Source organism: Parasteatoda tepidariorum, chromosome X1 (genome assembly GCF_043381705.1).
Source record: "Parasteatoda tepidariorum isolate YZ-2023 chromosome X1, CAS_Ptep_4.0, whole genome shotgun sequence".
NCBI classification, from domain to species: Eukaryota; Metazoa; Arthropoda; class Arachnida; order Araneae; family Theridiidae; genus Parasteatoda; species Parasteatoda tepidariorum.
Window position 1 is genome coordinate 17,030,825 of NC_092214.1, and position 13,086 is coordinate 17,043,910.

The window sequence follows — 13,086 nt, forward strand, 5'->3', positions numbered from 1 at the left end:
AAACTCTTATGAAAAATTATTTTAATGGGAATTTTTACTTTCTCTTATAAAAGAAACGGAGACATTTGTTCTTTCATGCAATGAAAAATAAATATTTAGCTCTCAAAGTATATTTTCATGAGAATTCAAACTATTAAGGTTAATCAATTTTAATTTGATTAAACTTCACTGATAGAGTAAGTTTCGGTTGGATGTCCGTAAAAGAAAGATGGCTAGTTTAAGTATTTCTGATATTTTTTTAATGCATTACAACAGATGCAGTTTTGCAGGAAGTAATTTTACTTGTTTATCAATTTAAATAAACCATTGCTTTTCATGACAACAAAAAATATGAAAAATTCTGATGTTTATTATATTTAGAGGTTAACTCTTTTTCTTTATTTAAGTATTCTGTTGTTTTTCAATGCGTAGATTACATTTTTTTTTACTAGTGGAACTTTTAAAGCAATGATATAGTCCAATCTTTGTGCGTAAGTAAATGCAGTGGGATATTATTGTGGAGGGACGCTATAAGTTTGATGGCCATCTCATCACAATTTTAAGAGAGATGACCAGATAAAATCGAGGAGAGATGGTGACTTTCAATTAATATACAGGTTGTTTATAAAGTCCCGGACCCATTTTGATGCTTAATAATTCATAAAATAATAAAGATAGATTAAAATTAATAACATAAATGGTTAGATAGACTCAAAAAGTTTTATGACCCTTGTCAATGAACTTCCACGTGTGCCCCCTTCGTCGCACGGAGAATATCAAGTCGATAGTCAATTTCACGCCAGGTAGCGGCAAGTATGTCGGCATCCACAGAGGCTATTGCGGTTGTAATTCTGGCTTTTAGGTCATCAATGTTCGACACGATCCTCCTGTAAACGTTGTCCTGTATAAATCACCAAAGAAAAAAGTCCAGCGGCGTTATATCAGGTTATCTGGGTGGCCAAGGAATTGGACCTCCTCGCCCAATCCATCTTCCTGGAAAATGGTCATTCAAAGAACTGCGAACGATGATACTCCAATGAGGTGGAGCATCATCTTGTTGCAAAAAGACGTGTGACTGCAGCTCTTGTAGTTGTGGAAGTACGAAGTTTCCCTACATGTCTAAGTATACGACTGATGAGACTGTCTTTTCTGTAAAAAAGAAAGGCCCAATGACTTGGTCGTGCATTAGTCCACACCACACATTAACCCTTGGGCAATCCCTTTGTGTCTCACGGTATTCATGGGGGTTTTCAGATCCCCATATGCGCACATTATGGCGATTAACAATGCCAGAAACATGAAAGGATGCTTCGTCGGAGCTTCATAAAATCAGCAGCATCTTCCATGCTTCCTACCATATCTGTTGTAAACCTCTAACAAAGAAGGGGGCACACGTGGAAGTTCATTGACAAGGGTCATGAAACTTTTTGAGTCCATCTAACCATTTATGTTATTAATTTTAATCTGTCTCTATTATTTTATGAGTTATTAAACATCAAAATGGGTCCGGTAGTTTATAAGCATCCTGTATATTAACATATGAAAGATAGTAGGTCATAGGGTCCTTGGAACAAAAATAGGTACGCTAAGAAAAAATATATAGACAAAAGTACCAGAATATGGTAAAATCTACCGTTTTTCTAACTCTATGGGAGCACCAAAAATAACGATGATATTTACCGAAGTGCTTTGGTAATAACATTTTGGTGAAATTAACAATAAATTGTGGGTTTTATTACCATGCTGTTCGGTAGCAAATGTGGTAAAATTTGATAATTTTAAGATTTTATCATTTTAATAGTTCTAGTATAGGTTGAGATGAAGGAAAAATGTTCAATTTGATAACCTCTATTTTATTTAATAAACACTTGTTAACTTAGTTTCTCGTCATTTAATTGGGTTTTTTTCCTATATGAGCTATAAATTAATTATTTACTAGCATTTAAAACTATGAAAAATTTTCATTTGTAAACGTACAAATGCCTGGACAAGGCTAAACTAAATCAGTATTTTCACTGCTACGCATCAGGGATATCCCAACATCCTAAAATGGAAACGTAGAGTCAGTTCTAAATGGAAACGTAAACCGCAACCATGGATGCATCTATTTACTTATATTTTTTTGTTTATTATTACGAACAAATACATAGGCTTTGTGTGCCCTTTACAAAGTTCAGCTTATATGTCCCTGTCAAGTCAAAATACATATAGCACAAGATAGAAAGAGACATCACAGGCATATATCATGGAACACGATGTGATTCGAGATCACTACCTCCACATTACGTTAAACAAATCTTTGTAAAGCAATAATTTGAGCAATAACTTCTTGACTAGGGCTTATAAACGGTATTTGCAATGAACCCGCAGACCTTCATAAATAAATAAATACTTGGAAAAGTTATGTTTTTTTAAAAAATTATTATTTTACAACAGTCTTGTCTTTCCGCTAAGCATTATTTAAAATGGAGGTAGCTGTTTCGAATCAAAGCTTAACCCTGGCTGTGGTTCAGATACATGAACAGACTTCTGTGCTAAAAATGACTTGTCTCTTGTCAAATTGCAGATCAGTTAGCACAAAAATGAGAAAAAATAGCACAAAGATATTGAATCCGCTACCTCTATGCTTCAGAGCGTTTGGCTGAAAGCAACACCCCGCTGAAATGGAGGCCCCAATAATATATGGTTGTTTTACTTGCCCTCAACTGTGCAGTATTGCAGTTTCGCTAACTGATCTGATATAGTGTGTTTGAATCCGCTATAACACTGGATGCATATTCTTGCTGTCTTTCGTAAATTTAGTGCAATCTGTTTCTCAAATTGAAAAGAGTTTTAAGCTATTCTTTGTATTTTCAAAGAAACCCACATATGTATGCATGTAAATAAATAAATCCCACTACCCCCATAAGAGATGGATAAAACTGTCACCATAGTTTGATACAGCTGAGTATCGTATCCTTAAAACACTTTAATTAAACATTTGAAGCCATCATTAATGTCCCTTTATCCATTGTTATAATTGAGAAATTATATTTGAATAATTAAAGAATTAACGTTCATTTATCACCCATTAACCATTTAAATAAAATGCCATTTTCAATAAACTATATTGAAGAGTAAACAGATTGTTATCATTCTATTAGGTAAGAGGGAAAGACATCAAAAGGTTAAAATTACCAAATAAATGGCAAAATGAGGAGAAACAGTTCTGAAGAAGAGTTTGGTAATTTTAACGTGATACTTTACAGCATGACATAAAAACCATTTATTCGGTTAAATTTACTTTTCAGTTTTGTATTTGTTACTAAATGTATGGTAATAAGAATTATAATTTTGAAAGTCACAATTTCTGGTAAACCTTTACCATTTTGAACGGTAAAATTACCGAATGAATTTAATTGCCGCATATTTCGGTTTAATTATCAGAACTATGATTTCTTTTACCAGAAATGTCTTTACCATGCAAGGATTTTATAACCAAAGTTGAACAGCCGACCCAATTGTTAGGTCTGCAAATACTAATATTCTACTCCGTAGCCTAGTAATTTTGAACCCAATCCTGAGAACAAGGGAACGCCTGGATCAATTATTCGGAGAAATTAGCTTTCGTGGAGGTCTTTTTGAGGGAACAAACCAGTATTTGCGTTTCACGGAAAGGAAAACAACGAAAACCTCCCATGGTTAGCCAGATGGCAAAAGGACTCTAACCCATGATTCGTCAACCACTAAGGATATTTTATGTCAGCACTGTGTGGCAGGATGAGAAACCATACAAGTATTGTAATTTTATAAGAATTTTTTTCTTCATATAGCAAATTTAGAAAAAAAAAATTAGTAAATTAGTCTTTTGCACCATGCTTTGATATCTAAAATTAAATAAATCAATCTTTAGGTTTGTTAATGGCTTTCGTTTGGTTTCGCAATTTTAAGATGAAACCTAATAAAAATAAATACTTGCTTTTTTATTACAAAGCAGTTTTTAAAATGTTTGAGAACCGTAAAAACATATTACATTTTACAAACCTAACATATTAGAGCCCTATAACCTACTTGATAGAATCCTACATATTGTTTGATTCTATGCAATTGATGAATTTCAGCTCGTTAGCTGTGGAGAAAAGTTTTGACTGAATGAGGTGGTGCATGCAATGGCTCCATGAACATGTACAAACTTTGAAAAACCTTTTTGGAAGTTAAATCTGTACATTAGCTTTTGTTTATTAGATTCTTTTTAGTTATTTTCCATGGTGAAATTCATTTCTAACAGATTATTGTTTTAATTGTTCTATTGGTTTGTTATTAAGTTTTCCATGGTTAATTGTATTAGATTTCTTATTTTCCTTAATTTAACTTACCTTTTACTGTATTAGATGGCTCCGACAATAAGGGGAGATTGCATTTTTTTTCTTATTTTGTTTTCATTATTCCATTATTTTTTGCTCAAAATAGGATGAGATTTTTAAAATGTGTATATATGTTTCCGTGAATGATCGAAATCAAGAGAATGTCCACTTTGACCGGTGAATGTCATCAATCACATAGTCGCTTTGGTGAATGTCCGAAATTCTTGTCATATCTGATTTGATATCAATTTATGCGTTGATATTATTATATTCATTTGATATTTTACTATCTGCTAAGGATAGACCAGGAGAAACATCATTGTTTGGAGTACTGGCTAAATGCATACTAGGCAGAGGTACTTGGCCATTAAAAAAGCATAGATATAGGGCATACCGGGCAATTGTATGCCGGGTAGTGGCACTTAATTAGACCTAGTATATATTTCGGACATTTACCAAAGCGACTATGCTATTGTCAACATTCACCGGTGAAAGTCAATAACCATCAATTACAGTCATTAACAGTAATATATACATTTCATATCACTATTACACTAAGTACTCTACTCTCAGTATCACTACTCTTAGAACTTTTATTTCGATTTGAAAAAACTGTGGCCATCTCTATCTTAGATTTACCCTATGTTTTAAAAATAAATATAAATGAACTGTGAAAAAAAAATTGTTTGTTTGAACTGCGAAAAAAAAACTGTTTATATTGAATATTTAAGTAAAAATAATCAGAATATAGTCAAAGAAAGTTTATAAAAACTTTCGAAATGAACAGAATGCATAGGGATTTTTTCTTAGTGAAATAAAACAAAACAACCTACTGTAATAGTCTCTGATCATTGGATAAATTGGATCATAGCTCAAATAATCCCAGTTGCTTCATTTTATTTAAAGAGAATATTTTCTTTCGTTTCGAAATAACAATTTATATTCATTTATTCTGACTGTATTCCGGCCAATTTTATAAGCATTAAAGACATCTCGACATTGTTTAAAAATGTATACCACTGACAATTAAAAAGCATCACTAACAGTATTTTGTAGAATGAAAAGAAGACAATTCTTTTAATCTACGCTAGACTTAAATAAATAAATGTTTTATATACAGAGTAATATAGTACACACATTCTATTCCTTAGATATTCCATTCTATATACAAATAATATTCTATACGCATGGTATGCAGGGTTAATGCATGTTCTAGATATAGCGTGACAGTTTTCAGTAAGAAAACCATAAAAATCGAGAGTTACTTAGCAATTCACGTTCAAATATAAAATTTCAGAATGTGTATCACTATTATGAAATTAGGTGTTCGATTTATTTGAATTCTGTTTCGTTAATTTTGAGAGTAATTATTGTCGAAAATTGCATTCAAATAGGGAGATATAATTTAATGACTTGTCACCAGATTGGTTTATATTTCTATTTATGTTGTAATTTAATCTTAATAAGTCGTAAAACTCAGGTAATCGTAAAAATTTAGATTAATATAAGTACAGTTTCAAATGCGGACCAATAGCCAGTTCTTGCCATGCAATTCACAAACTTCATGACTACCTCATCTCCATCTGTACTGAATCACCCAGCACATCATAACATCTTTATAAACACCAAAATTTGAGTGCTTTTAATGCATCATTCACTCACAAAAGGAGGATTCCCAAATTGCCGCATGCCAATAAGCTTAAAATACCAAAATGTTTTTTTTTTAAATATTTATTTTCATGTTGGTGAAATGACACTTCTAAAAATATTTATTTAGCAAAATTAAACTGTATTGAAAAAAAAAATTACTGAAATATTTTTATCCTATTTGATTTGGTCTGGATTTTAAATAGCGGGAAGAAGTCTTAAATTGATACAGTTATAAGCCGCTTTAAACTGCATTTTTTCCACTAACTATTGCGCAAATTTCTACCTAATCGAAATTCTTATTACTACTTATTCTGCATAGGCGAAGATAGAGAATTGATAACTTCTAAAACTTGCTGCAATTTTAGTACCTTTTTCAATTAAGTTCTGCAATTAAGTACCTTTTAGTACCAACTTTTATTATGTCATATTTTGGTTAGATATTTCTAAACTACTCAATCTTTTCAGCATTAAAAAATGTTTCTAGCAAATTATTACAGAGCATTTTCTTAATTTTATATTTAAGGAAAAAAAATTTTGGTTCTGCTATAAGGAAAAAATGTATGAAATATGATATAAGGAAAAATGTATTATTGAACTACAAAAATGATTTAAATTGATAGTAAACTAAGAATCCAGATATCTTCATACAAATATTGATTTATAATTCTTCAACTATGAGTAATGAATTCAGATAACGTAAAAACTATTCAACTACAGCGAATTTTTAACCTTGTTTGAAAAAATTCTTTTCAAATTTTATTCGTAAATTTCTTTTAAAAAAAACAAACTAAGTATTTATTTTTTGAAAAAGAATAAAACTGTGTTTAAATTTTTTTTAAATTTTTTAAGAGATTTAAAAATTTCAGAAGGAAACATAAATTTAAAATAATTTTATATTTACATCTCTTGGCTTAACATAACTCTTAGCATTTGTAAAAATGAACCTTATATATCCAAAATTTACTAATTAAAGCTTAAAATATTTATTTAATATATTATAATAAAACGGCATTTTTTAAAAAAATATATTTAGTATAATTAAACTTTAATGAAAATAATTACCGAAGCATTTAGTTCCTATTTAAGCTAGATTTCAAATGGTGGAAAGAAGCTTTTAAACTTATTCCTCGAAAACAAAATAACAGGATAAGTCTTGAATTGCACCTAATTATTTTAATTTAATTCAATTTCATTGAAAGATTAGGTTATTTGAATACATTTAAACTTAAACTTAAGCTTAAACATTTAAACTTTTTTAAATTTGATAAACAAATAAATTATGCAATAAAAAAATTAAACAAGTAAGTAATGTTTGAAAAAGATGCTTTTTCATTTAAAATTAGAATTTTAATATTTCATTTAAAATGAATTTCTCATTAATTTAAATTGTTTCAAAAGTATAAGGAAATTTAGTAAACATAAATCCTTCAATTGATCCACAAAAAAATTTATCTGCAATTCATAAAAAAATAAAAATAATTAGTCTTTAAGAATTAAGTTTGAGCAATAATGCTTCAAATTTCATCTAAAAAATGTTTTACAGAGGGAAAAAATCCTCAGATTTAGAAATTGAAAAAAAACAACTTCTTTTTTTAAAGCTAATAAAAGCGAAATTTTTATAAAAATAATTACTAAGAGGTATGAAAAGATGAGTGCTCCAAAAATTCCTCAAAACTGATTTGTTTTTTATAAATTCTATAATTTGTTAAAGCTCCAATGCTTTAAGTATTTCAGAGGTAGTTTAAAATACTTGAAATGAAACATTCATTAAAAAAATGCTTCAATTAATTGAAGTATGACTTCTGATATAAAGGTTTTTCAAGATTCCGGATGAAATGACCTTTCTATGCTAATTCATTGAGGAATCTACTCTAAAGTTAAAACTTATATCATATTAAAACACATTTAATCAATATATCGTAAAAATTGGTTCAAAATGTAAAAAAATTATATTTAGCATCTTTCGTGAAACATTAATGTCTGTTTATTATTGTTTTTACATCAAACATGTTATTAGTAATTTAACATTATTTCAAATTAAATATGCTCAATTATTTTTATGTATTTAAAAATACAAATTCCTGTGTCTTTCTTGTTCTGATAATACCCTCCATTAACTGAATTCCGATTATCCATGATAGCTCCCCGAAAATAGTTATTTTTCACAAAATACGTAGTTAAGTTTCTATTATTTTTTGTATTTTACACAAAGAATGATGGATCTAAACATTATATAAAAGTGTATGATATTTTTATTCTTAACAAAACTATTAATAACTTTTGTGTACTTATTTCAAATTCGTCAATACGGGATCATATCTGCGACGAGGCATTTCTCTATATTGCGACGAGGTACCGAAAAAACGACTTTTTTGTTTACTTTTTTCGCATTTTCCTTAATAATAATTCATGGTGATAAATAGTTAAAGGGGTTTTTAATCTTTGTTATTTTCAACTTGTATTCTTTGGAATTTAGGTAATTTAGGTTTCTTTTTCCCCGGAATTAAATTATATATTTTTTTTTGTATCGCTTTATCTACTTACTATTTTGTATAACTTTATAACTGACTATTTTTAATATTTTACAAAAAGCAATGATGGATCTAAACATTATATTAAAATGTATGCTATTTTTATTCTAAACAAAATTATTAATGCCTTTCGCGTAATAATTTTAAATTCGTCAACTAGGGATCTTATCTCTGACGAGGTATTTTTCAAGCTTCTCGGTTAATCAAGAGAGCCTATACCTTGTGATACCGAAAAAACGGCTTGTTTGTTTACTTTTTTACCATTTTCTTAATAATAATCCTTGGTCATAAATAGTTAAAGGTGTTTTTAATGTTTGTTATCCTCAACTTGTACTTTAAGAAAATGTTTTGAAACATTCATAATAATTAAGTAAAGTAAGAAAAAAAGAGCTGTAAAGCTTTTAGAGTAAAATTATGTTCTCACTTAAGAACGAGATTTTTTCTCAAAAAAAAAAATCTTTAACTAAAAACGTATATTATACTTTGTATACGTATAATGTACTTTGGAATTTAGGTGATCTAGGTTTCTCTTTCACAGAAACTAAATTATATATTTTCTTTTGTATAACTTTATCATTGTCAATATACAATCTGACTCAGAGCTAGATGTCCTTTTATTACATTCATTGTCTGTTTGAACCAAAAAGGAGGCTTTGGCGAAGTAATATGGATCCAACTCATGGTTTTAAAGGCGCGTTGACTGAAATTGCGCCGCTTATGCGTTATGTGACGAGGAAAGCTACTCTTGTTAGCTAAAAGATATGAGGACGCGGATCAATAAGACCAAAATTTAAACTTCTGATGCTTTTATGCCACATTTTCATTATTTGTAGAAGAAAAATATGAAGCTTCCCATGTTAGCCCGACAGCTGTAAGACTTGGACCAATGGGAGCAAAATGTAAGCTTCTGATGCCATTATGCCATATTTTCATTATATGTCGAGGAAAATCACAAAACTCTTCATAAAAACGAGGCTTGGATCAATTGGACCAAAATCCAGGTTTTTAATACCATTTCTTAGCATTCACATTACCTTTAGAATCGATTCAACGAATCAATATGTCTTGTTCATAATTTTAAAACTGGTAAGTAAAATTATAATAAGTTAAAGATTATATGATGATTTTTTGGATGACTATGCATAATTTGTATTAATTAATTCAATAATAATTGAAAGAAAGCCAATTCTGAGGTATAACATTTTTGATATCAAACTATTTAAACTTACAAACAGATATCCAATGTATGGAAAAATTATTTGAATATTTTCGGAGAAATAACAATTTAAAACATTAGTTTATTAAAAAGAATATTATCTTTTAAATTGCTTTTTCCTTGAAAATAAATAAGCAAATAAATTATTAGCACATAAAATTTCATAGTTAAACACGATAAAAAATGGGTATACTTTATCATTGAAATTTTTAAATCTTTAAAAGTAAAGTAATAATAAATATATTCAAAACGTCAAGCGAGTTTTACAATTGTGATAAAATGAACGTAACTTTTCAGGTGGGAATTATCAAAATTTTGTACTCTTCATAAGAGTTTCTTCTCAAACACTTCTTTTGGTTTACAAAGACTTTATTTTTCAGTTTATATTGTTTGAAATAGATAACATTATTAACTTCTTTTAAAATAATGCCTTTAAATAATTCGATAGTAAGAACATTTTGTTAAAACTCATGTAAATGAGGAAGATGAGTTTTATTTACACACGTATGGGCAGAATACAATCGCAATCTTTAAGTGATGCTTTTTTTCACATTCTCAGATTACTTTATGTGATTTTAATTTGTAATGAGCAATAATGCAACGTTTGTTGCACCATAGATTCTCCTATTGAATTACTAGTTCTTGATGAACTAATAGTAACATTACAATTTAGTTTAGTAATTCTGTAATGAATTACAGATAAACTCATGACGAAAATACTACGTCATACAGGGAATAAGAAAAAACGCTTTAATAAATTTTTTGACCTAGCAAGCGAGTTGTCCGTCTTTTTATTATTAAGATTGGATCTTATTGCTAGTGGCTAAATTTTATTATGCGAATTAATTAGTAGAGACGATATTTAAAGTCACAAAAGTATACTGCCTCATTTTTTGGCAAAACTCAAATTCGAAAAAAGGGTCTCAATAAATTATGCAATTATGCAGGAGGGAGGTTAAGAGTTTAAACACTCGCAGAGTAGCATAAAGTTCTTTCTTAAGAATTATTTGACCGATTCATTTTGAATTTCGTCATATAAAAAACGATGCAATAATTTGTACATTTTATTGAACTTTTTTATTCTCTTTTAAGAGTAATTATAAAATGACTGAAAAAAATTGGTTTTTTAAAAAGAAATTTTTGGAAAAACTAGTTTTGATTTGTGCTCAAAAAACTTTTGTTTCAAGTCATTAGTTTCATAGATTTGGTGATTAGTATTAAGGGGCCTAAACTTTCGATCGCTGTTTTATTGGACCATTTTTAGGTTTCACTTTGCGTTTACCCCTAATGCTTTGAGAGTTAAAAAACAAAATCCATCGAAAAAAAGTATGTTAATTTAAAGAAAGTATATTTTATGTCTAATTTTGCAACTTAAATTACGTCCGCTGAAATATTTTAAAATATTGTAGATTAGTTTCTAGGATCATCAAAATTGAACTCCAGAATGCGAAAATTCAATTATTTGACAAGAACTTACTAAGATGTTTTCTCTTTTATTTTGCCTACTGTACAATAATAATTACATTTAATTGTTAAATTTTTAGTAAAACTGGAGGAAATTTAAAACTTTTATTATGTCTACAAGTTCAAAAAAGCCATCGTTTTGCAGAGAGTACTATTTAAAGTTTTTAAAATCTTATTTCATCGATGCTAATGAATTTCACTAATTAGATACATTACAAAATTGAAAAAGAGTGTCAACTATAGTTTCATTATAAATGAGTCCTGAAAGGAATGGAGGAAAATAATTATAACACTAAAGTTTTATTGTAAATGAATACTTAAAGCAGTTATCACTTAAAAGCATGTTTTTTAAATGAATAACTGAGGAGAACATTTAAGGAGAATTAAACTCGTGTTAAAGAACAAGAAAACCAGCATTAAAATGAAACATTTTTATCTTGGTATAGAATAATTTATAGTTTCAGCACAGTTGTATAATTCCTTGTTCTTATGAGATTGGTATGCATGTAAGCCAAAGTGTATTACTTTTATAAGTATACAAAATATTCAAGTTGATTCTTGAAGTGTACAAAATATTAAAAATAAAGAAGTGTTACTTTTTAGTAAATTTAATTGAATTAAAATTGCTACGAATTTATAGCAACACGGTAAAATATAATTTGTTGAAAACTAGCTTAAATTATTTGTATCCATAGTTTTTTCCGAAAACTTTTTTTATTTAGCATCACAAAATAGTAAATGAAAGTAGAAAATATACATTTCAAAACTTTATTATCAAAAAAAAAAAAAAATTATTATTATTCACTTTATTGTTTCAAAATCTGAAAATTTCTAATGCTTTAAAGTTCATAAAGTTATGTGTTTGGCTACCTTTGACATGCCAAAATAAACCTTAAAAGTCGCAATAAATCAGAAATTTAAATAGTCATTTATCATATCACGTGTTATTTATCATTATACTATGTATTTTGTCAAATTAGAAAAAACGAAAAGGCAATGAATAAGAAAATAAGAGCAAATTTGACGAACTAATTTTTTTCACGCAAAATATTTTGCGTGACAGATTTTTTTTTTTAAAAGAAAAGAAGAAGAAATAAAAGAAGAAATTTATGAGAACTCACTGTCTGAAGCGCCAATTCGTCCAACGAAGTAAAACAGAACTATAAAGAGCAACATCTTTTCGTCCGATATCTATGAAGCCGGAGTTAATACTCCCGGAGTCCGTAAACTGGGAGCTTTTGTTATACCTTGCGCACGCGTACCTTTCAAATGACAGCCCCCATAACTTTTCCCAAAACAAAGTTTTCTTGGAGATGGAAAACCTTAACTTGATGATTCATTTAAGAAAACAACCTGTGACATAAATTTGTTTCTGTAAGTTATAAATTAGTCTTTACCATAAGGATGCGTGTATTTTTAATAAATATTTTTCATGTACTTCTAGTTTATATTAAGAGTTAACATTTTATTAAAAAATATAAAATTTAATGCTTAAATATATGTCATTGTGCTTTTAAATCTTTGGATGTAACTTAATAAAATTAGGAAAATGCTTCAATGTTTCAGTCAATAAAATAGCGAGTTGTTAAATTCAATAATAAAATGAATTATTCTGATCTATAAGTGTGTATTGGAAAAAATATCGCATAACTATTTAAAGTTGAATTTTTTCTTCATACTTAAGCGAAATTAATTTAGCACTTTAAAAAAATTGAACGCATTTATTGCCAAAAAAATACTTTTATTCACGAAAAACTGAACAAATTACGAAAAATAATTTTAGAGTAAGAAATTTTATTGTAATACAAAATTATACATAGCGTGATGTGAAAACTTAAAGCAATAGTTAAACACTGATCTAAATTTATAGCTTGCATTTTTAAACTGAAAAATCTTGATATGT

At 28.5% G+C, this 13,086-nt stretch overlaps 1 protein-coding gene across 1 annotated transcript in view; it reads right to left on the reverse strand.

Annotated features, from left to right (window-relative positions):
* LOC107455461 (lachesin-like) overlaps positions 1–12,399 on the reverse strand; it is a 137,432-nt gene extending 125,033 nt beyond the window's left edge. Inside the window, exon 1 of the mRNA XM_043040309.2 lies at positions 12,305–12,399. Coding sequence (XP_042896243.1) covers positions 12,305–12,359 — 55 coding nt within the window. The 5' untranslated portion in view covers positions 12,360–12,399. The remainder of the gene's footprint in view (positions 1–12,304) is intronic.
* Positions 12,400–13,086: the final 687 nt, after the last annotated feature.